Source organism: Salvelinus sp. IW2-2015, linkage group LG19 (assembly GCF_002910315.2).
Source record: "Salvelinus sp. IW2-2015 linkage group LG19, ASM291031v2, whole genome shotgun sequence".
Lineage (NCBI taxonomy): Eukaryota > Metazoa > Chordata > Actinopteri > Salmoniformes > Salmonidae > Salvelinus > Salvelinus sp. IW2-2015.
Genome location: NC_036859.1, coordinates 36,302,551 through 36,326,365, shown reverse-complemented (window position 1 = coordinate 36,326,365; position 23,815 = coordinate 36,302,551). Strand labels below are relative to the sequence as shown.

Here is a 23,815-nt window from a genome sequence, read left to right as displayed (position 1 = left end):
CTTTGTAAGAAGCTATATTTGTTGCATCCGTGAGTGAGAATGCTGTACCAATTAATATTTTATGTGATTATAGTACCCCATCAATAGAAAATGTATAGGGGACAGATTGAAGTGGCAGCCAGTCTTGAACCTTAAATGGTTGAGCTGTTTTGCCATGTCTTTTTGGTCTGTTTTGCCCTGCAGTCGCTGCCAGTTTGGAAGCCTTTGTTAAGGCCTTTATAGATTAAAAGTGCCTCCAAATATTCATTCATATGCTGTAAACACTCTACTTAGCAACCAACCTGCTTGCACCAATCCTTTGTCAATACAGTAAAATACTGTGAAATACAAACCCCTCTCATCAATGAATTTCATTGATTCATTCTGATTACGGTAGTGTTTACTTTTTTACAGTATAATACAGTCAATTTTAGGGTATTGTAGTGTGTGTCATTATACAGTACTTGCTTTGATACCGTATTTATATAACAGTAGGTGTACTGTAATATGAAATACTGAATTTGACTGCCTGAAAACTACTGTAAACTCCTGTCAAATTCATACACTGTAACCCTACAATTTTTTTGTAATAAAAATCTTACATTTTATCTCCAGAACAGAATGACATTTACATTTACATTTAAGTCATTTAGCAGACGCTCTTATCCAGAGCGACTTACAAATTGGTGCATTCACCTTATGTATAAGGATTGTTGATAAGGTTTCGTCTCAATTGACAGATGTTAATTCTTTGTTATATTATGAATGATTTCAATGTACACTGAACAAAAATATAAATGCAACATGCAACAATTTCAAAATGTTTACTGTTACAATTAAAATAAGTAAATCAGTCAATTGAAATAAATAAATTAGGCCCTAATATATGGACTGGCCAGGGGTGCAGCCATGTGTGGGCCTGGGAGGGCATAGGCCCACCCACTTGGTAGCCAGGCCCACCCACTGGGGAGCCAGGCCCAGCCAATCAGAATTTGTGTTTCCCCACAAAAGGGTTTTAATACCCCCTCCCCCCCTCAGATGATCCCGCAGGTGAAGAAGCCGGATGTGGAGGTCCCGGGCTGGTGTGGTTACACATGGTCTGTGGTTGTGAGACTGGTTGGAGACGTACGACAGATTCTCCTAAACTATGTTGATGATAGAGAAATTAACATTTAATTATCGCGATACAGCTTTAGTGGACATTCCTAAAGTCAGCATGCCAATTGCACGCTCCGTCAAAACTTGAGACATCTACTGCATTGTGTTGTTTGACAAAACTGCACATTTTAAAATGGCCCTTTATTGTCCCCAAGCACAAGGTGCACCTGTGTAATGTTCATGCTGTTTAATCAGCTTGTTGATATCAACTTGATATGCCACACCTGTCAAGTGGATGGATTATCTTGGCAAAGGAGAAATGTTCACTAACAGGGATATCAACAAATGTGTGAACAACATTTGAGAGAAATAGCTTTTCTTGTGCATATGGAACATTTCAGTGATTATTTCAGCTCATGAAACATTCCAAATAATGCCATAGTCTGAAAATAGATTATATAGATTCTAGTCTGTCTGGAGTAACCTGAAAGCACATTATGAAATGTAATTTAAATCCAATTCAGCTGTGATTATTTTTGATTTGACAAGTTTAAGGACCAGACATTGAAACGGGTTTAGAATATTTATTTGAAGAAATGTAATGGATGTCAGAGGGATTCAGGAAGGGAATGAGAATTGGGCCAGATGAAGCCAACATCCTTGGAGAAACCTAAGAGATGCTAGACAGAAGAGGTCATGCAAAACTCGATCAGGCTAGTAACACACAGTGACATGCATTACAGAACACAGATGAGGGACGTTAGTTTGACCAGGTTTAAGTAGGGTGGCAGTGGTGATTAAGGAGAGTGAGAACAGGTGTTGAGGCTGATTAGCAATGTGTTGCAGCAATGCTAGTTGAGTTAGTAGGGAACAGCGTTCAAGGCAACTACTGTAGTGAAGTGTTGCGTTCAAGTCTTGTCCTGTATCCTGAATTTTTGTTTATTCTTAACACCATTTATGGTTTAGTTGATTTCAATTCCATATAAAAGTAGTAGCCTATTCTTCTTATGTTAAACACTGTCTATACAGTTTAAATTAATGCTTTTAATTTAATAAATCATAGAACACAAACCGAAATTATTGAAGTTAAGTCGCTAGATAGGATGATCACTAAACGCTTTCAGCAGTGTCGTAATTAGCCTGCTAAATTGATAAACGCTGGTGACGTCAACTATGCTGGCAGGGCTGGTCCTTCGTGTGCAGAATCGACTTCTTCAAGGGTGACTAGCGAGGAGGACATTGACTGACCCGACACTGTACATCATCTTCGCTGGATTTGAAAACAAGAGTTTCAACATGGGCAACGTCCAAGTGAGTGTCAAGTTTTGGACAATTTTCTTTTTAATAAGTGCGTTATCAGCTTTTGTTGACTTTCTAGGCCTAGTAGCCTATTTGATGCTACTGGACAGTGTAGCCGGAAAGTAAACGAATGAGTAGGCTGCAACGCTCATTTTAAATGCGTCTAGGTACCACTCGACTGAATCAATGATCTACGTGTCAAATATATAGTTATTTATATTATGTTAGAATGTAAGAAGAATTCAGCTAAATGGCCCATCACATTGCTTTTGGTTATCAAATCATTTTAAAGCTTTAAAATGTCCGTTCTTAGAAAATGTATGCAAATGGGTAGTCTTCATATATGATTTGTGTATGAGGGGAGCATAATTTATCCATAAATAGCCTACTGTTTATCATACATAGCCTGTTATAAATGTAGACTATGCAGCAGGGCCATTCATATGTCAACCGACTGTATATCAAATGAGTGTTAGGAGCGTTGGCAGCTTGAGTAGGCTGCTTCTCTCTGGAATTTCTCAGAAATGCTCCACACTCAATGATCAATAAGGTTGCATTGTCTTTGGGGAGGCTGAGCGAGGAAGAGGAAGGGAGGCTGACGCCTAAGTAGCTTTGTAGCAATATGCAATTGCCCCATGACTCAGCGCACAGAGACTGCACCCTTTGCTAGACTAGGAACGGAGGGGAATCTAGTCTACTGTACTCAACCATGAAGGAAAAAGTATTTCTCACATGATCTATACCGAAAATACTTTTGTTTTAGGATGAATTATGTGGCATAGACCTATGATTATTTGAGACAGATATGACATCATGGGAAAGCATATTTTTGTATGTTATGAGTGTCATTGGTGTCCTGATTCTGAATGTTTTCCCATAGCCAACTATTACCCCCTATGAGGATTTTGATGTCGTGGCTGATATCAAGGCCATTCGCAAATCCTGCAAAGGTTTGGGTAAGTGTATGGACTCATATATTCCCGTTATATCACAATATTCCATTCAAGCATTAATCTAGGCCAAAGGCTATAGGTTTCTCAAATCCGAGCCTTGAGGTCGACAGTACGGTCGTTTTTCTTGTCTCCCTAATGAATTGATTAATTAATGTCAGTGATTGGCCAGAGCGATTGTCCCAGCCTAGGTCTGAATCAGTTCCTGATTAGAAGGGGCAGAATGTAGACCAGCAGTACTGAGGATTAGTACAGGAACTTGTCATTATTGTCCGTAGTCCCTTGCATAGGGTCATGGATGTTTTTACTTGCACATCACAGACGGATGCATGACGTCATCCCATCTGATCAGAAATAAAGTGACCTAATCACTATGTATCCACCATTATGAGTCAATTATGCAGCGACGTAAGGATCAACGGATTATGATGATAATAGGACAAGATACAGTTGATTTATTGACCCTCCATAAATGGATAGTTTTGAGCATCCACAGATCAACTGTTTGCAACCTTGTTTGTTTTTAAGTGTCTTTCTGATTCCTCTCCACCAGGGACGGATGAGGAGGCCATCATTGAGATCCTGGCCAATCGTTCATCAGCACAGCGCTTGGAAATCAAGCACGCATACTTCGAGAAGTATGACGACGTGAGTCGTTTGTCATCCGTAGACTCAGGAAGTCAACACATTAAGACGTTTTTATGTGAAATGCAGAGTCCACCTGTTTGCTTTACGACTTTAGCATACTTCATTTGAGTTGTAGGGGAGAAATACTTTTTGGAGCACAAGATGGATGTCCCGAATGATGAGTTAGCACTGTGAATGAGCGATGGAAATACTAACATGTGTAAAAAAAAAAATATATATATAATTAAAATGGATGGTGATGCCATTGTACAGAATTTCCCCTCCTATATTTCTGCCTCCTTGAAATAGGAATCGAGGTCAGAACTTTCTTGTTTAAACGAGTGGAATTCCACTGTCCTTTCATACGTTTATACTATCTAGACAGTATGGAAATAGAGGGGAGACGGGAGGATGCAGGGATTGAACCCTGGTCTCTGGTGGGGAGGCAGACATGTGACAGCAGCAGGTGTGTTACCACTATACCACAGTGTTTGCACGAGGAAAGTCTTTTGAGGCTGTCTGTTCTATGTATTGTCCATACTAAGGAGTTGGAGGAGGTGTTGAAGAAGGAGCTGACTGGTAGTTTTGAGATGGCCATCGTGGCCATGCTAGATCCGCCCCACATCTACTCTGCCAAGGAGCTGAGGAAGGCCATGAAAGGGGCGGGCACCGACGAGGCCGTTCTGGTGGAGATCCTCTGCACCAGCACCAATCAAGTGTGTTACTTGACCATTAAGCCAATTGTGACTCCTTCTTGAATAAAGGTTTGGGTTTATTGGCCGAACTAGCATTGATTTGGACTGTCATGCTCAAATCTGCACTCTGTCATTATCATGTGTGTACATTCCTGCAAACAATGCTGTTCAGCAGATCCATTTTACCTGTCCCAATGCTGTTCAACAGATCGTTACCTGTCGAACTGACATTTATTAGACCGAGCATATTATTATTATTATGTTATTTAGTGAATGAAAACAGAAATGCTAAAGCAGAATGTCTCTTGTTATTCCCTGATTCTCTCCCAACAGGAGATCCTGACTTGCCAGGAGGCGTATGCCCAGGGTAAGTATTATTAGCCAGGACTTCATAAGAACACATTTTATGGTCCAGAATATGGTCAGTCAACCCACACGCAACCAGTGTTCTTGTATTTGTTATGTGTGAGTCACTAGGATGAATCACAGTGGAATCAGTCACGTTTTCCTCTCTCGTTCCCTGGTGGAGATTTAGACATGACATCATAAATTCATTTTAGAGTAATGTTGGAGCTTTTGGAGAATCTCCAAACTGTCGATGAAACGTGACACTGTTTACCCCCTTAAAACAATATGCTGACCCAATGTCTGTCAGGGGAATTATTGATACATTCCATGCTGTTGTGATATTGAATTCACGGTCTTCTCAAATTGCTGTCCTTTCATAGTATTGCATTTTTGACATCCCATTATTTGGTTTTGTGAACTTTTGTCTTCATTTGTTGCTACTTTGTTTTCCTAACACATCTGAAATTGTGTTTTTTCTTTTCTTTTTACTTTTTTCTACATTGTAGAATAATAGTGAAGACATCAAAACTATGTAATCATGTAGTAACCAAACAAGTGTTAAACAAATCCTAATATATTTTAGATTCTTCAAAGTAGCCACCCTTTGCCTTGATGACAGTTCTGCACACTCTTGGCATTCTCTCAACCAGCTTCACCTGGAATGATTTTCCAACAGTCTTGGAGTTCCCACATATGTTGAGCACTTGTTGGCTGCTTTTCCTTCACTATGATGTCCTACTCATCCCAAACCATCTCAATTGGGTTGATGTGTGGTGACTGTGGAGGCCAAGTCATTTGATGCAGTGCTCCTTCTTGGTCAAATAGCCCTTACACAGCCTGGAGGTATGTTGGGACATTGTCCTTTTACAAATGATAGTCCCACTAAGCAAAAACCAGATGGGATGGTGTATCGCTATGGTTGCCATGCTGGTTAAGTGTGCCCTGAATTCTAAATAAATCAGACCGTGTCACCAGCAAAGCACCATCACACCACCTCCTCCATGCTTCACGGTGGGAACCACACATGCGGAGGTCATCCGCTTGTCTACTCTGCATCTCACAAAGACACGGTGGGAAAATCTCAAATTTGGACTCATCAGACCAAAGGACAGATTTCCACCGGTCTAATGTCATTGCTCCTGTTTCTTGGCCCAAGAAAGTATCTTCTTATTGGTGTCCTTTAGTAGTGGTTTCTTTGCAGCAATTTGACCATGAAGGCCTGATTCACACAGTCTCCTCTGAACAGTTGATGTGTCTGTTACTTCAACTCTGAAGCATTTATTTGGCCTGCAATTTCTGAGGCTGGTAACTCTAAAGAACTTATCCTCTGCAGCAGAGGTACCTCTGAGTTCTCTGTTCCTGTGGCGGTCCTCATGAGAGCCAGTTTCATAGCGCATGAAGGTTTTTGCGACTGCACTTGAAGAAAGTTAAAAAAATTCAGTATTGACTGACCTTCATGTCTTAAAGTAATGATGGGCTGTCGTTTCTCTTTGCTTATTTGCACTGTTCTTGACATAATATGGACTTGGTCTTTTACCAAATAGGGCTATCTTCTGTATACTACCCCTACTTTGTCACAACACAACGGATTGGCTCAAATGCATTAATAAGAAAAGAAATTTCACAAATTAACTTTTAACATGGCACACCTGTTAATTGAAAAGCATTCCAGGTGACTACCTCATGAAGCTGGTTGAGAGAATGTCAAGGGTGTGCCAAGCTGTCAAGGCAAAGGTTGGCTACTTTGAAGAATCTCAAATAAAAAATATATTTTTTTGTTTAACACTTTGTTGATTTACTACATGATTCCATGTGTTACTTCATAGTTTTGATGTCTTCACTATTCTACAATGTAAAAATAGAGAAAAACCCTTGAATGAGTAGGTGTGTCAGAACTTTTGACTGGTACTGTACATCTGGAATGACCTTTGACCTCTACAGTGAGACCCATTTGTTTACCCTTCAGTGAACGAACGTGACCTTGTGGCTGACATTGAGGATGACACCAGTGGAGATGTCAAGAACCTCCTGATATCTCTTCTGCAGGTAGACAGGGTGATATTCTATGCTTAAAGTACCTGTGTCAAATATACACATTTTGCACCAATTGATCACGTGACAAGGCAAAACAAGACATCAACTGGAGTTGTTCCCGTTTGGGAGGCCAGTCTGTGGGCCTTGTGCCCACTCTTTCACCACCCCCTTCCCACTTCCCCTGCACTAAAAGGTACATGACTCATATCCCCTCAATCCTATCACAATGACCATGTAAATTGATTTGGATAAGAATGACTGTTAGGTATGAAAGTTAATAGACGTAAATGGGAAACAGGAAAATACATTTTGGTTTGGGAAACCTTCCCAAATGCCGCTTTGACTCACGTCATACCTTCGCGTGATAGGTTGATTCCTCCCAGACCTGCTCTTTCACTCTCTTACTCGGTCGCCCTCCGTCCTTTCTTTGACCCCCTTTGCATCTCTTCTTTACCCCCACACCCCCTTCTCTCTACCTCTACCCTGATAGGCTAACCGAGATGAGGGCTTCGAGGTGGACGAGGGACTGGCCGAGCAGGATGCGACTGCTATGTTTGAGGTGAGCTCTCACTATGTACAGTACCAGGCTCTTCCTTTTGTCTGTTACTATCAACCCCTCATGATGCTCTAGGAATCAGTATGAAGGTAAAGGTAAGACTTCATCCCTGTTGTGCAACAACAAATAGCGGTTGAGGAACTAATTTCTTTAGAGTAAATCTGCCATTGACATCAATGCGTGATTTATGCAAAAATACAAGTTGTGCGTGTGGATCTCGAGACACTGATTTTGACTATCCCTGTGCTTTCTGCTGGTGTGTGTATTATGGTCTTGATGAAGAGTCTTTGTTTGTGGATGTCAGGCAGGAGAGGGTCGTTTTGGAACGGACGAGTCCACCTTCAGTTACATTCTGACACACAGGAACTACCTGCAGCTTCAGGCCACCTTCAAGATCTATGAGCAGGTATGTACAGTACACCTGCTATTTGCCACGGGGGGGGGGGGGTCATGAACTCTGTCAACGCTCTGAATTGACAATAATAGTCAACAGTGTAAGAAAATAACCGTTATTACCTGGTTGGTCCAGTGGCGTAAGCCGCTGCCTCCAGCCCACATATACTGCAGCAGATCTGTCCCACTGCTCTTTCCTCGATCTGTCCTATCCAATAAACAAGAAATGCGTGAAGAGTGGGACTGCCCCACTTTTTAAAAATAAGAAGGAAATAAAACCATTTGCCATTTACATGGAAGCACTTCTAAGTACTTGGGGAAATTGCCTGGCAGTTGTCAGTTATGTTTTGTACTCAGTATGAACATGGACAAATGGATCACCATATTGATTCTGTGTTCACTGTCCTGTTCTGTTCAGCTCTCTGGGACAGAGATCCTGGATGCCATTGACAACGAAGCCACTGGGACCTTGAAGGAGTGTTACATCACCCTGGGTATGTCACATTTTACATGGTTGCTATAACTACCTGTAAGTTAAATACACTGAACAAAAATATAAACACAACATGTAAAGGGTTGGTTTTGTGCGCCGAAATAAAAGATCCCAGAAATTTTCCATAATGCACAAAAAGCTTATTTCTCCTTTGTTTGCATTTCTCCTTTGCCAAGATAATCCATCAATTTCTCTATCATAAGCATTAAACATTGTTTTAGAGGATTTGGCAGTACGTCCAAACGGCCTCACAACTGCAGACAATGTGTAGGGGCGGCAGGTAGCCTAGTGGTTTAGGGGCGGCAGGTAGCCTAGTGGTTTAGGGGCGGCAGGTAGCCTAGTGGTTTAGGGGCGGCAGGTAGCCTAGTGGTTTAGGGGGCGGCAGGTAGCCTAGTGGTTTTAGGGCGGCAGGTAGCCTAGTGGTTTAGGGGCGGCAGGTAGCCTAGTGGTTTAGGGGCGGCAGGTAGCCTAGTGGTTTTAGGGGCGGCAGGTAGCCTAGTGGTTTAGGGGCGTTGGGTCAGTAATGGAAAGGTTGCTGGTTTCAGTCTCTGACCTGACAAGGTGAAAAATCTGTCGACGTGCCCTTATTGTTCCTGTAAGTCGCTCTGGATAAGAGTCTGCTAAAACGACGTAAATGTGTAACCAGCCCAGGACCTCCACATCCGGCTTCTTCACCTGCGGGATCGTTTGAGACCAGCCACCCAGACAGCTGATGAAATTGAGGAGTATATTTGTTTATAAATTAAGCCCTTTTGTGGGGGTAAACAAATTCTGATTGGCTCGGCCTTGCTCCCCTGTGGGTGGGCCTATACACACACACTGTGCCCCTTCAGTCATGTGAAATCTATAGATTAAAGCCTAATTAATTTATTTAAATTGACTGATTTTTCTTATGAACTGTTAACAAAGTGAAATTGTTGCATGTTATGTTTTTATATTTTTGTTCAATATAGCGAACTAACTTGGCTGTGACGTAAAGCAAACGACTTCACCAAGTGTCTGAAGGAGTAATCATGACTTCCTCATGAGACGATAGCATAGTGGGTAGACTCCAAAATGAGGAATTAAACTTTCATTCATCAAATGAAAACAGAACTGTGGCATTTTCTGTTTTTGACTGGGTTGACATGACATTGAACCCAATGCTGGAGTTGGACTTAAATGCCCCTCCGCTCAGTGCTTCGTGAGGCACACAGGGAAGTATTCATCTGTGTATCTGCATGCACGTCTTTCTCTACAGTGCGGTGTGCCAAAAACCCTCAGCTCTATTTTGCCCGTCGCCTGAACGCCGCAATGAAAGGGGCGGGCACCGACGAAGACACGCTCATCCGCATCATCGTTGGTCGCTCAGAGGTATGACATCAATGCATGAGACACAGAATACTACTCTTTAAGGGGGTTTAGTATCACCAATGTGTTTTCTAAAGCTTTTGTCCTGTTAGGCAATGCCTTTCATTTTGTTTCTTCCCCTCTCATTTTCCTAACGGTGTTGTGTAGGGCGTATGATGGACGGTGGTGCCACAATTGTTGCTTGAGCAAATAACGCCACCTTGCTCAGGAATCACTCTGTTGCTAAAAAAATAAATATATATTTTGCTTACGGTAATAAGGAAACTGTCACCGTTTTTATAATTATTTCTTGAGCTACGGAGTGATTCTGTGGACCATGTTTTTGTCAAATAATTTGAAAGTTATTTAACTTTTATTAGCTCTTCATGGGTTGTACGTTTCTTCACAATATTGTTTTCAATGTTTTAGGACTGATGTCCAACTGAAAAAGATTGAGTCTAAAGTGCATTACTGTGGCTTGGAAACACGATGACATTTTTCAAAAGGGGAAAATCTTTATTGTGACGTCGCCAGATTGGCTTTAGATGCAGTGTAACTTTAGCTAGCTAAGATTTGGGGGACGGCACTGAATTTTAGCTAGCTAACGTTAGCAATGATAGCTAGCAAAGTTTGTAAAATATCAAAAACTAATGGCCATCTCTCTAAAGTAAATTTGAGGACATTTCCTTTTCATTATTTCTTGAGCAATATCATTTCATTTCCAAGTCTTTCGTTCAGAATTACTAGGCACCAGTGGCCTTCAGGGCACCAGTATGGGTCGTATGTTTATAACGATGTCTGGACAGAGGTGCAACCCACGAATACTACTACTACTTGGCCTGAATAAGAACATATCAAAGTCATACGAGGATAATTATAGAACCAGAAGATCATGTAAAATGTTTGTGTTTCCAACAGTTTGACCTGGAGACCATTAAGGAGATGTACCTGGAGAAGTATGATGTTCCTCTGAAAGAAGCTCTGAGCTCTGAGTGTGGAGGCGACTTCAAACGTCTCCTACTGGAGATCCTGCACTAAGACTCCTGTTTTTCTCTCTTTCTGTTCCTCTTCTTTTCCTTTGACAGTTCCACTCCTAAAACACCTGTCTTCTTCTTCTACCTCTCTCATATCCTCTTCCTCCTCTCCGGCTCTGACTGCAGCATGGACCAAAAACCAACCACACCGTCATGTTACTAACACAGACAAAAAACCGTCACTAACTTCTACATCGAGTTATGAGCAGAAGACTGCCAGGTAGCCTGGGTCGTATACTGGATAATGAATTAAGTCCTAGACCTGAACTATATACTTAAAACCATTATATTGATAAACTATGTTTATTATCACACATTCCTCAGTTAGGCTCTTCTTACATACAGTAAATGAACCAACTTATTATTTTGTCACTTTTTTACTTACTTTCCCTCTTATTCAAAGCCACAGGAAGTAGGGGTGCTGAGGGTGCTGCAGAACCCCTTGAGGGGGAAAAACACTTTAAATGCTTTTTTTATTTTTTACAAAATTAGTGAACTTGCCCTTTACTACTCCTGTATTTGTTGAGTAAAAATACTCCTCAGCATCCCCATGCTCTTATTCCTTTCTTGTTTGTGGCTGATGGTTGATGTTGGCTGTAGCATTAGTTCATACAACGTTTACTGTGTCTACCACATAGATGCCTTGACTAGCCTTAAGATATGCCATTTTTATTTTCTTTCTGCTGCACCACTCAAGCTCCAAGTAATCTCATTGGAAGCTTTCCGGTACATACAGGATCCCGACATGGCTCCATTTTGAATCGAGAAGAGATCAAAACATATATCTGGTTTAGAATTTCTATCCCATCATTTTAGGATGTTTAACCTGTAGGAAAAGAAGTTCACCGGTGACTGGTGTTTATAGATCACCTTTTTAGATCAAAGCCTTCTCTTTTGAAATATTTACATTTTGATTGACAATTCTTTTTTTTTTTCTAATAAAACTTGATGGAAAACAGCAGTAGTAACCAATCTAACTAGTTGATATAAAGATGTGCATTGCAGTGGATGTTAATGCTTTTAGAGAGCAATGGGGCTCTAAAAATTAATATATTATGGAAGGAATGCACCATAGCATTGATTGTAGTATTTAATCATTTAAAGGAAATATGCTAATTAATCGTAAGGCTTCAAGTACAATCATAAGCATGTAGAATTAAAGTCAACTACTGTATGGTAATGAATAATATTACATAACCTCCTAAAATGGTATATCAAAAATACCTCTATCTTGTAGTGAGAGTAGGCTTCTGTTGTCGGCTATACAGGTGTCAGAGAACGGTATTGATGACAACCAGGTCAATGTCAACGACTTGCATTTTGGAAGAATGTTATCCTGAACATGGCCAAAGATTTGTGGTTACTGTAAAATATAAATAAAGCATAGCTATATTAAACCGAACAATGCATGTTGCTGTGTTTATTTACTTTTTTTGTCAACCTCATAAAAGTGAAATTGCATTTAATGAGATTGAAATGTGTTCAGTACTACTGATACAATTTTTGGGGTGGTCACAATTACTTTAAACTGTAAAACAGGCTTTTTTTCCCCCTGTGGGTGTTGCCAAAAGTTCAGTGCAAATGAGGAGTATTAATATGCAGAGCAGTTATTGCCTTGGTATCTATGCCCACTTTCAATTTTAACCTCTAGATGGCACTATAGATCTGTTACCCAATAACCAAACTGCACGTCCAATGTTGTCGTGCCAACTATACTATTAAGGGGGGAATGCAAGGTACTGTTTGTTACATTGACAAGATTCAGTTCACAAGATTCAGTTCAATTTAGCCCACTCAGTTTCTCCCCCCCCCCCCCCCAATATAGTAAGTCCTTATCTGAAAGATATGCTTTCTTTGACTGTGTCTCTGACCTGGGATCCCAGGAAGAGAAATAAATACAGAAAGCCATAGATGGCTGGACTGCAAAGGAAAGCATAATGTTTAGTGCAGTACATTTGAATACGGTTTAATGTTGAGTACATTGTTGGATAAACTCCCATGTCATAATAAACATTAAGAACACTTAGGTACATTTTAGTCATTTAGCAGATGCTAATTTCCAGAGTGACTTAGTTAGCGCTTTCATCTTAAGATGGCTAAGTGAGACAACCACATGTCAAAGTTCTAAGTAAAAATGTTTTCCTCAAAGTTATTTTAATTGGGTTGGGGGGGGGGGTGGAATAAGACTCGGATGTCTTGACCTACCTCTTCAACGACTATGTTTTCGGAAGGTACACTTCGTAATTGATTATTACATGTTTTTCTATGGCCATTCAGGAAAATCATATGGTTAAGCCTTTTATCTTGAGGAATATACAGAGTTAACAGGGAAACTGAGGAAAAAGCTTGCCTGAGATGCCTCCCAAACAAGCCCAAACTCCTTCCAGATGGTGCAGCATCACCTAGAGGGCTACTGTATCCTTCCACAGGAGGTAGCTCTCTCCTTTTCGCTCTGTCTACCCCTCCTATTTTTCTCTTCTCTTAGTTTGTCTCGGGTGTAGTTCTGTCTCCCTCTCACCCGCTGGGACTGTTTGTCAGTGGGACACTGTTATTGTGATCTGATGGGTGATTAACACAATCACAAGAGTTCTCAAAAGCAGACATTCTCCTATTTGCAGTTGGTCTTCTGTCTGTGAAACATGTGGATACCACACTTTCTCCCCGGCCCGTCTGCTGTGAAGGCCACATGTGTGATACTCCCCAAGGACCGAATCCTAATTAGAGATATGAGCATAACGTCAATGTTTGCATTGACGTCAATGGATAACCCACCTTCTGTTAAAGGGATAGTTTCCTTTTAAATGAAGTCTCCCACCTTAGGCGAGTAGTGTCATCCTTCCATGCAGGCAGGTTTTTTTTGGTCCATCATCTCTTGGGCTAGCAATGGTAGTGGAAGTTGTGGTCTCAAAAGCATTAAAAAAAGCATGTCCCTCAAAGTAACTGACATCGTATATCTGTAATATACTGTACTTGCTATTATATGTGTAAAAGTTGACGATATTTAAATTGTGAAGCATTTCCTGATTGCCTTTTCACTCTGCCCGCCTGCCAAAAAATCATTGTGTGATAGTCTCACCAGTTCCACACAGTCTGAAAACATGGTGTGGCTGTGTATATTGTTGAAATGGTCTGAAGGACATTTTTCTGGTTTTGAAAACACAGCTAGCTGTGCTTGCCATTACCACTAGCATTGCATGCAGCACCCATGCTAACTGGGTGATGCTGGACCTAGCTAAATAATGATCTAGCGCACTTAACGTTCCGGGTGATTCAACACCATCTTAGGTAAGTGTAATTTAACGGTGAACCAGAGACTGAAGAGGAAGCGAGAGACTCCACGTCTTAATTTTTTTTCTGGCTACATTAGTAAATGAACTTAGCAGACCAGACCCAGCTGCTATTGCATTGGTGTCTATGGGAGAACCAAAGCAGACTGGAACTGGCCTTTTTTTCCCCAACGGTAAATGGCCTGAGTGAACCATCATTTAGTCACCGTCTTTTTTTTTTAAACTTCAAATAAGAAAACTCATTTTAAACTAACTCCGCGATATGACATTGCCACGAGTAGCACCGCAGATCTTACAGATGAGCGAAACGATGCACTATAATTCACTCATAGTATCAGCACATGTGCACTTCAATAACTACGTCATAGCTGCGGGACCAGAAATAGTGAAGTTTAGCCTTGCGTTTCAATGCTCTTAATTGTTGGGGAAATTGACCCAAATATTGCTGTTAACTTTGTGCATCGCTGACTCTACCTTGAAAGTAACTGGGCAGTGAAAATGTAACTTTTTAAAAGTAAATATTATGGTAACGCATACCCAAATAATGTTTACTCATCCCATACTTATACTTTGTGGCCAAAGCATCAATTGGAGGGGGGGGGGACACTTCAAAACTCAACTTCAAACCTGGATCTCAAACACACCTTTCTGTTGGGGTACACCCACACCTTTCTGTTGGGGTACGCCCACACCTTTCTGTTGGGGGTACGCCCACACCTTTCTGTTGGGGGTATGCCCACACCCTTTCTGTTGGGGGTACGCCCACACCCTTTCTGTTGTTGGGGGTACGCCCAAACCCTTTCTGTTGGGGTACGCCCACACCTTTCTGTTGGGGTACGCCCACACCCTTTCTGTTGTTGGGGGTACGCCCACACCCTTTCCAACACAGAAAATAGTTTTTTTTACCTAATTGCAAAAAAAATTGGAAGGAAAACAGTTGTACACGTATTGTGATTAATTCTATATTTCATAGAAATCTGGAAACACTGGACACTGGCATTAACCTGTGGTTAAAGCGCTAACGTGAGAGGCCGGCTTAGTCCCCAGACAGGGGCCAGCACTAGGTTAAGGACTTTGACCTTTTTCTTTATTTTAATCATAGCTATAACTCACCAGTCATAAGTGGAGTGGTTTTGATTTCTCCCATGATGACATGCTCTTTGAATTCTGTCCCTTTTTGACCTTGTGGAATAGTCTGTGACAAACATAATCCCGATCCAATACGATTTTAAAGGTAATGCAAATAGCTAAATAAATGGTAAGGGGATTTTTTTTGTATATTATCATAGTTACTTACCATTAGCATCAACATTGTTGATCTCAATATGATGAGCAAAACGTATATCAATGTAAAGTAACTGAGTCCTGTTCAGTAGGGAACACTGTAGTGAAACGTTTTGCAACGGAAAACGAACTAAGTTAAAATAGTACCTCCCCGTTTCATGACCTTTACTAATACCTGTGCCATTTTATAAGCCTTTTAAAGTAGAAATAGGCACCTCTGTTCCTGAAAAGCTGCTGCCCATGTGAAAAAAATACTATAGTATTCTATAGTTAAATAGTGTAGTATTCACTAAAGTCCGCAAAAACACTACAGTGAATACGGTAGTGCTTAGTGTAGTTTTGCGGACAAGACTGTATTTACAGTTTACTATTGTATAAATACTGTAGTAAGAACTATTATATACTATTGTAATTACTGTAGTGTTTTTGCGGCCTGTATTTACTGTAGTATATACTGTAGTGTTTTTGCAGACTGTAGTATATACTGTAGTGTTTTTGCGGACTGTAGTATATACTGTAGTGTTTTTGTGGACATGACTGTAGTATTTACTATAGTGGGGTTTAAAAAAATCTTTGCCAGCAATGGTGGCTTTGCCTTTGAGGAAACCTACTGAACAAAATAAATACAAATTATATTTTCAATAACCTGTAAGTAGGTAGGACTGAGGTCTGAATGGACAGTTCAGAACTTATGCTCTTTTCTTTCACCTGTAGGGAACACGATATATTGTCGATACTTGGCATGTAGTTTTGTCACTTACTGTACGGGTGGCAAACATTGGGATAAGGGAGGGGAATGTGCAGGGTATATGCAAATTAAATAATGCAGTATAGGGCTCTCCAATCCTTTTCCTGGAGACCTTACAGTCCTGTAGTTTTAGGTTTTCACTCCAACCCCAACCCTCAAATAATTAGCTAGTTGATAAGAATCAGGTTAGTTACAACTGGGGTTGGAGTGAAAACTTACAGGAGGGTAGCTCTCCAGGAACAGGGTTGGAGTCCCACGCTGTAGTGTGTATTATAGTTCTTTTGTGGTCTGTAGTATAGTGTAGTATTTACTGTAGTATTCTGCAGTATACTACAATATCCTATAGTAAGTACTACATATGGTCGAGGTATACTACAATGTGTAGTATATTCAACAGTTTACTGCATAATTCTATAAGTGCTGTAGTATTCTATAGTAAACTGTAGTATTTTTTTTCATGTGGGTGAGTCTGCAGGTTTTTGGTCCTTTTTATATATAGCAACAGATCACATCTCATGACATGCACAGACGAGCTCATTGGCTTCACTAGGACCATGAGTTATTGAATCATTCCTAGTCTGCAGCAATATAAAACTATAGATAAAACTATAACGTGCTCTGAATAGGGTGACGTTTTCACACATTGTGTGCCCTGCTCTGTTGAATTGAATTTCATATGATGAGTATTGTATGTATTGATCTTTAGCCAAGACATTGGAAACATTCTGAGAAGGGAGAGGTTATAACTGGAAAACTGTTAACCCCTTTCGAATGCCATTTTAACTGTTTAAATTCAATGTAAAAGACCTGCTGTGTCTTTTGATCTGCAATGCAAAACATCTGTGTCTTTTTGGGTTTTTTTGCCGGCAACACCTGGGTTTAATTCAAGCCATAAGGACAGACATGTCTCTCATGACAACGCAGATCTTTACATGTGATTACAAAGGTATACGGTATTACAGATTGTTTGTCTTTATGATTACGTTAGAATTAGGGTTAGGGACATATAGCATGGCAGCTTGTAGTAACATTTACACATTATGCTGTACTGGGAATGACATTATCCTGTGAAAACGTAGATAATAACGTGTTATAATACATATTATAAACCGGGTAGCTTGGGTCCTGGATGCTGATTGGCTGAAACAGCATTTTATTCACCTGTGTGTGTATAATTATATATGAGACATTATACCATGGGTATGATGCAAAAATACTTGTTTACTGTTCTATTTATGTTGGGAACCAGTTTATAATAGCAATAAGGCACCTTGAAGTTTTGTATCCAAGAACAGCCCTTAGCTGTGGTATATTGGCCATATGCCACACCCCCTCGGGCATTAATGCGTAAATATATAACAAACTTTCAACCATTATTCAAATATATAGCCTACAGTCTTGTGCGTTTTAAAGCAGTGACTGTTTAAATCAAATCAAATGTATTTATATAGCCCTTATTACATCAGCTGATATCTCAAAGTGCTGTACAGAAACCCAACCTAAAACCCCAAACAGCAAACAATGCAGGTGACTTAATAAGTATGAGGTTTGGTGTCATAATCAGTGTTTTCTGTTTTAATATTTACAAAGTATGCATTACGGCATTAAAGACTGGCACTTTGGCTGGTGGCATAATTGCTGGTCTAAATAGTGGATGTAGGAAGTCACTGTCTACAGAACTCAGTATAATTCTAAACCCCGTGCTAATGCACACTTCTTTGTGACTGGTCTAACACAAGTGGACCTCCACACGAGTGTACAAACCCTTTCTGGGTCTCCTGAAAATGGTCATTAACTAAGGCATGCAGCGGACACTCACATTTAGAAAATGGCGGCTAACCTAAAACATATGTTCTTAACACACTTCAGAGTAAAACCAGCCCTGCAAAATTATCCTTGATGAAAGCAAAAGAATGTTAAGTGTCTTCTATAAAGCTCTGGCGTCAATGCAGTAACTCAATTATATACTGTAAATACAAGACAGACAAAATATGCGCCCAGCAAATGTCAACATGAAAGAAGGTTCATACCAAGAATTGTTGAACAACAATGCTAATTCTAGCATCCTTATAATATCGAAATACAGTATAGAATATGCATAAAAGACCATAAAGCTTAAATATTCTCTCTGCTACCCACCAAAACCATCCTTTGGTGTATTTTAAGTAAGTATAGGTAAGGGTACTTTTTATACATGACGTAAACCATGCTAAAATTGGCCAATTTTGTTGATCAAAGGCTAATTGAAGAATTAAAACATTCGGTAAACCCTGCTTCAGGTGAGCTAGGTATTGTTAGTTTGGTGTTTCTAGACTAGTGATATGCTGCCACCCACAGTATGGAGACGCCGCTCCCTGCCTGATGACTGATCTGATTGATGCGTCCTCGCACGCAGTCCAATGTGACAAAAACTGCCGTGCCATTGTGGACCTGGAAGGAGGCCCGCAGCCCCACACTTGCCCACCCACTGCCTTCTGGCATCTGGCCCCCGAATTGCTGGGCCAGGGGCACTGGCTTGCCCTCCTCCCCTGCCCCATCGCCTCTATGTCGGAGCAGGGTGATTTTAACCGGGTTGCAGGAGTGGATCAGCTTCAGGTCCAGTGCTAAGCTGGCTGTCCCGCTCTCCGTGAAGACAAACTCACGTCCTCGTTCAGCGCGACCCTTCCCTGGAAGCCCGACCTGCACCTGCGGCATGTGGGGGCTCACCTGACGGAAATACAGGGGCTTGTTGCGCACCGCTCCGGAGGGCAAGCCTGTGCGTGCCACGGAGGCGGAGAGGGCGGAGGAGATGGCAGTGGGGACCCACACCAAACTGAGGGCGCTGATGCCGGAGTCGTCACCGAAGTAGCGAATGTTGCACTGCCCCGGGGAGAGGATCTCAAAGCCCAGAGTATCGCCGGGGCCGACCCTGGTGGCAGCCGACAGGGAGATGGACGTGTCGCGGTAGTGGACACCAGTCTTAAATGATCGAGCCAGCTCCATGCTGCTCCCATTGTGGTTGATGTAGGCCAGCAGGTGAAAGCCTTCCGTCACGCACGCCTGGCCCATGGAGTAGAGCGCCTGTTGGAACACAAAGCGCACTGTGCCATTTTCGGTGAAGCGCACTCCACGCCCATCGTGAGTCAGCCCCACAACGTACGGGTCAGAGGTGGACGTGGTCTTGAAGGTGGGCCGGTAGTTGGTGTGGTAGTGCGCCGATGACACTGCCTGCGCCGTCATGGCAACGGCCCCGGTGTCATGGGACAGCCAGAAGAGACTGAGAGGGGTCACAGATGGGTCATGGAGTTGCAGGCCATCGCTTGTGTGGTTGCAATGGTGGCTGGCACTCCTGAGGATCAGGGAAAGCATACTTCCTGGAGCAACTTCTGCCACCCCACTGACACTGGCACTCTGGAGGGACTTTACTTCCCGCTGCTCCACCCTGACCCCACTAAGGTCCCGCCCCTCGGCCAGGTCACTGGTGTTAAGCTGCAGACACACCTGGACGAAACTGCGGCATCCGTGGCTCAGGGCCAAGTTCTCGTCTGCCCACACAAGGCCGTGCTGTCGTAGCACTAGATGGCCGTCTTCGGTGGCCAGCAGATTGCTGTCGCCCCGCCCCTGGATATGGAGCTGCAGGTTGGGGAAGGCGTGACCAGGGGCGTGGCTCTTGGCAGGAGGCAGGGTCACATCCCCAGCCCAGGACAGGGACAGCCTGCTGCTGTCAGTAGAGGACGGTGTGGAGCAGACTGTGTCACTCGTGAAGGTGCAGGGTGTGGCCACTTGCTCCACCTCACACTCCTGACAGGCCTGACACTCCTCCATTTCTGAGTTGTAGAAGTAGGCATGTCCACACAAGCCTGTGCTGGCCTCTCTGTCCGACAAGCCCTGGCACCTGAATCCACCTGGTTCACATAGAAACAGTGGAGGACAGAAGTTAACCCTCTCACACACACACAAGTAGTACATTTCTAACTATAGAGTGAGTGGATGAGGAATTGTTATATGTAGCATTTTTTTTTTTTGTACTATTTGGGAATAGGTTAACACTGATACAGTAGGAGTTTTTCACCAAACAGTTTAAACCCTTCTTACCTGGAGTGTTTAGACATTTCTTCTGTTCTGCACACAGGTTTGCTACTTCAAGGCATTCATCTCTGTCCTGTAAATATATAAATAATGATTCATAAAATATAATAAAACTCCTGAATGGGTGTGTTTGTGCATCTACATTTAGAATATTCAAGCTTATAGCCTCACCTGGCATATCCTGTCAGCATGGATGGAGCACTGGGACACCAGGAAGAAGCCCGCTGGACAGATGGTGCACCTCTCACATTGCGGCCGACCTGTCCTGAAGTCGCAGTACTCCTCCGCTCCACAGGAGCCGCAGGCCAACACGGGGAGGTCTACATCCATCACTCTGGCCTCCATGTCCACCTTGTGCACAGCGTAGGCCTGGGTGTGGTGGGCCCTGGCCTGGCCCCTGAGGGCCACCATGTGGCTCTCTAGCTCTTCCTGCATGCCCTGGAAGGACATCTGCTTGACATTCTCTAGGAGTAGGCCATACTGGGCCTTGACCTGAGATGAGACCAAACACACATTTACTGGTTTGCTGAAAGAAGGTTCAGGATGGCAACTTTCAATAATGTGGGCGCGTTTCGGAGGAAGCTCCTTCATCAGAGCAAGCTCCTTCATCAGAGCAAGCTCCTTCATCAGAACAAGCTCCTTCATCAGAGACCTGCAATAACAGTTTTGTTTGTTTGTTTTATTTCATGGTTTTAGGTTGACTTTATTAAAGGTTTATTGACCAAAATGTTGCTCAAAAGTAATTAATTAAACCTTCCAGTGGTCTATTATTATAAACACAGCAGATGTTATGTGTCATATTGAAGTTTCCGGGCAACAGCAAAGCTTTGCATCATGTCTATTAAAGCTTCCCTCCAGCAAAGGGAAACCACAATGTTCCAGACGTGGTTCCAGACCTGGTCCATCTGTTGGCTCAGTCTGCTCTGCTCCTCCAGGATCTCTCTCTGCTGGCTGACCAGCGTCCCCTGCTGTTGGCTCAGTCTGCTCTGCAGCTCCCTGATCTCTTCCTGCTGGCCCTTCAGCGCCTCCACAAGCTTCTCCTGGCCCTTGGCCAGACGCAGCTGCAGCACCAGGGTGTCCTCCGAGGGCACCTCATTGTTGCCTGTGTCGGAGGGAGGACAGGGTAGCTAGGGATACATGTGTTCACCCACATGCACAAATACTCATCACATTGATGATTTACATAGTGAAATCAATTTGTTGGGGTTATATTCGAACGGAATACAAAAATACCTTTCAGACTGAATTATTGAACTCAATTGTTCTGAGGTTGCAGTGATAAATTGGTGGTAAATCCTGCTAGACTCATGTATTCTAGGAAACTATACACTGTTGTTTAATAACTTCTCTATTTTACCTCCATTTATATTGCAAAATTGCAAGTGTTAAATTAACTCTAAATGTGTTACATTTAACGCTTAAAGTATAAATTATCCCACACTACAACTATCTTTATAACGTTTTCACAGAGTTTCTGTACCTCTGTAAATAGTTCAGTAACACTGACCAACTAGTTATTGTTGCATTCACTCAGAGTACATTTCAACTCTCATGGGTGTAAACTGAAATTAATATATTTTTCTACTAACATTAATTGCTAGCTAAACTATTAATTACTTGGGGAGCATGATCTTTTTAAAATGAATTGTAGAAAAATCTGTATGTCAAACGGTCACGTGCTAAACCTGGTTTGATGTCGCATGTCAACTGTATTCCCAGAGGCGATGAACCACGTTCTGATCCAAACTCCGGAAATTCTCCAAGAAATTGCGCCGCTCTGTCATGAACCAGGGGGGGCTGTTGCCCTCTCGGGTCTTCGCCACCACCAGTGACACAGCTGTCGCCAATGCACGGTTGAGGCTTCGGTTTGGGTCGCATCCTAAGTGGCAGTTTACATTCAATCCCTTTGCATTCCCGGGGGACACTCTCAGTTCTCGTTGGTCGCGGCTGGGAAGCTTGACAATTCCCTCCTTTGCACCCGGGGTGGTACACCTCCGCGGTAATGGACCTTGGGTTTTCCTTCTGCGTGTTGCTTGTGGCTGTGCCACCACGATGTGGTTGAATGATAGTGTATGGTACCTGTGACCTTCTGGTCTGAGGGTTAGTATGGGCATCCTGGTAAAGGGGCTTAACAAACGCTTGCCTGTCTTGCATTACGGGGTTTACGTGTTGTGGTGCTGCGTCCGTTCGCCGCTGGCAATGCGCCCCTGTACAAGGTCTGGTCCAGTCCTCTGAGCTGAAACAGTGCGTCCCCCTGCATATCTCTGCCACACTCTCGGTTGTGCTGACCAACAATGTCAAGCAGAGCAGAAACAATGGAGTTATGATAGTCATTTTCATTTTATCCACGATGTAGAAGAAGAGTTAATTAAACCAACGTAGAATTGTGCCTATTTTATTGTGCATCCCATCAGGTGCTTTTACGCATTCCGGGAATCCAGAGGAATAAACTGCCTGGTTCACTTCGCGTTTTAAATCCTCGTTAGCGTTTCCCCCGCGAAGGAAAGTGTGCTTTTAGATCATCCACACCTTCTCAATTAATGTAGCCTTTTGGAGTGAGTGAAGCCTTTTCAAATGAATGAACTGCCAGCCTTTCTCTCCCTGAGTGGATATGGTATGTACTGATCTTTCTAGCCGATCTGAAGATGTGTCTAGGCAACATGTGGCATTTCGTGCACTTAATTGGCAACAGGTTTCCTTTCCGTCTTAAATTAACCCATAGCTTTCCCGGACATACCACTGTGCCGAGTCACTCATTTCTATTGATGCTATGCATGTGGTAGATATTTCAAATACTTCATCTACATATTTTTCTCAGACTTCAAGGGAATCGGAGGTTCATTTATCATGCATTGCTCACTCCCTGGGGACAAATTATGGGTCTGTGTTAAAAATATCTTTTTTTTCCTCTTCAGTAATTGGAAATAGTCACCATACAGTGCATTGTAATGTCAAATTCACAATGCCAAGAGGTATGAAAAAAAAGTGACAACAGAATGTTATCTCATGCTTACATGGTTATGTATCACAGCTGTGCCCAGGGGCAGACTGGGACAAAAATTCAGCTTAAACACACACAGGCAGTAATGCTACTGACACAATATAGGCAGTACACTATAGTACAGCGTTTCTCAATGTTTATTGTACCAGTGACTGAAAACAGTCCTCCTCCTTTTTTAACCAGCTCTTTTTAACCAGCCCATGTTTAAGACAAATACAACATGTAAAAGCACTACTGGAGATACAACTTACCACTAACTGGGCCTCTGTTTTGTTCCTGTTGTGCAGTCTCTGCATCTTCTCTGCTGTCACTGTCTGTCTGTCTGTCTGTCTGTCTGTCTGTCTGTCTGTCTGTCTGTCTGTCTGTCTCACTCCTAAGTGTTAATTGCTATAAAATATAGAGCCAACATACACTGAACAAAAATATAAACGCAACATGCAACAATTTAAATGATTTTACTGAGTTACAGTTCATATAAGAAATCAGTCCATTGAAATCATTCCATTGGCCCTAATCTATGGTTTTCACATGACTGGGAATAAAGATATGCAACAAAAAAAAGTATCTGTGGGGCGTAGATCAGAAAACCAGT

At 42.3% G+C, this 23,815-nt stretch overlaps 2 protein-coding genes across 3 annotated transcripts; one reads left to right on the top strand and one right to left on the bottom strand.

Moving 5' to 3' along the window:
* Positions 1–2,258: 2,258 nt before the first annotated feature.
* On the top strand, positions 2,259–11,253 carry anxa13l (annexin A13, like). Of its 2 annotated transcripts, none has more exons than XM_024009880.2 (11): positions 2,259–2,388; positions 3,257–3,332; positions 3,880–3,974; positions 4,499–4,669; positions 4,982–5,015; positions 6,963–7,042; positions 7,521–7,589; positions 7,891–7,992; positions 8,398–8,473; positions 9,713–9,825; positions 10,720–11,253. In XM_024009880.2, the coding sequence occupies exons 1-11, from the start codon at positions 2,374–2,376 to the stop codon at positions 10,837–10,839; spliced, it is 951 nt and encodes a 316-aa protein (XP_023865648.1). In that variant the 5' UTR covers positions 2,259–2,373; the 3' UTR covers positions 10,840–11,253. The 2 variants fall into 2 exon arrangements, with proteins under 2 accessions (XP_023865648.1, XP_023865649.1); XM_024009881.2 differs by having other exon boundaries at positions 2,274–2,388; positions 4,502–4,669.
* Positions 11,254–17,714: 6,461 nt separating this feature from the next.
* si:ch211-252f13.5 (uncharacterized) lies at positions 17,715–22,883 on the bottom strand. Its single transcript, XM_024009879.1, has 5 exons — positions 21,908–22,883; positions 21,119–21,324; positions 20,394–20,714; positions 20,229–20,295; positions 17,715–20,038 (listed from the first exon to the last, which is right to left on the bottom strand). Exons 1-5 carry the CDS (start codon positions 22,560–22,562, stop codon positions 18,468–18,470), a joined length of 2,820 nt encoding a protein of 939 aa, XP_023865647.1. The 5' UTR covers positions 22,563–22,883; the 3' UTR covers positions 17,715–18,467.
* Between the last annotated feature and the right edge of the window lie 932 nt (positions 22,884–23,815).

What these genes read in the sequence shown, in the direction of transcription:
- anxa13l (XM_024009880.2), top strand. An exon ending in ACTTCGAGAAGTATGACGAC is followed by an intron (nt 3,975 to 4,498) that starts GTGAGTCGTTTG and finishes GTCCATACTAAG; the next exon opens with GAGTTGGAGGAGGTGTTGAA. An exon ending in TCTGCACCAGCACCAATCAA is followed by an intron (nt 4,670 to 4,981) that starts GTGTGTTACTTG and finishes CTCTCCCAACAG; the next exon opens with GAGATCCTGACTTGCCAGGA.
- si:ch211-252f13.5 (XM_024009879.1), bottom strand. Translation starts at nt 22,562, where the DNA reads ATGAAAATGACTATCATAACTCCATTGTTTCTGCTCTGCTTGACATTG. An exon ending in ATGCTGACAGGATATGCCAG is followed by an intron (nt 20,296 to 20,393) that starts GTGAGGCTATAA and finishes ATATATTTACAG; the next exon opens with GACAGAGATGAATGCCTTGA. An exon ending in GAAATGTCTAAACACTCCAG is followed by an intron (nt 20,039 to 20,228) that starts GTAAGAAGGGTT and finishes TATGTGAACCAG; the next exon opens with GTGGATTCAGGTGCCAGGGC.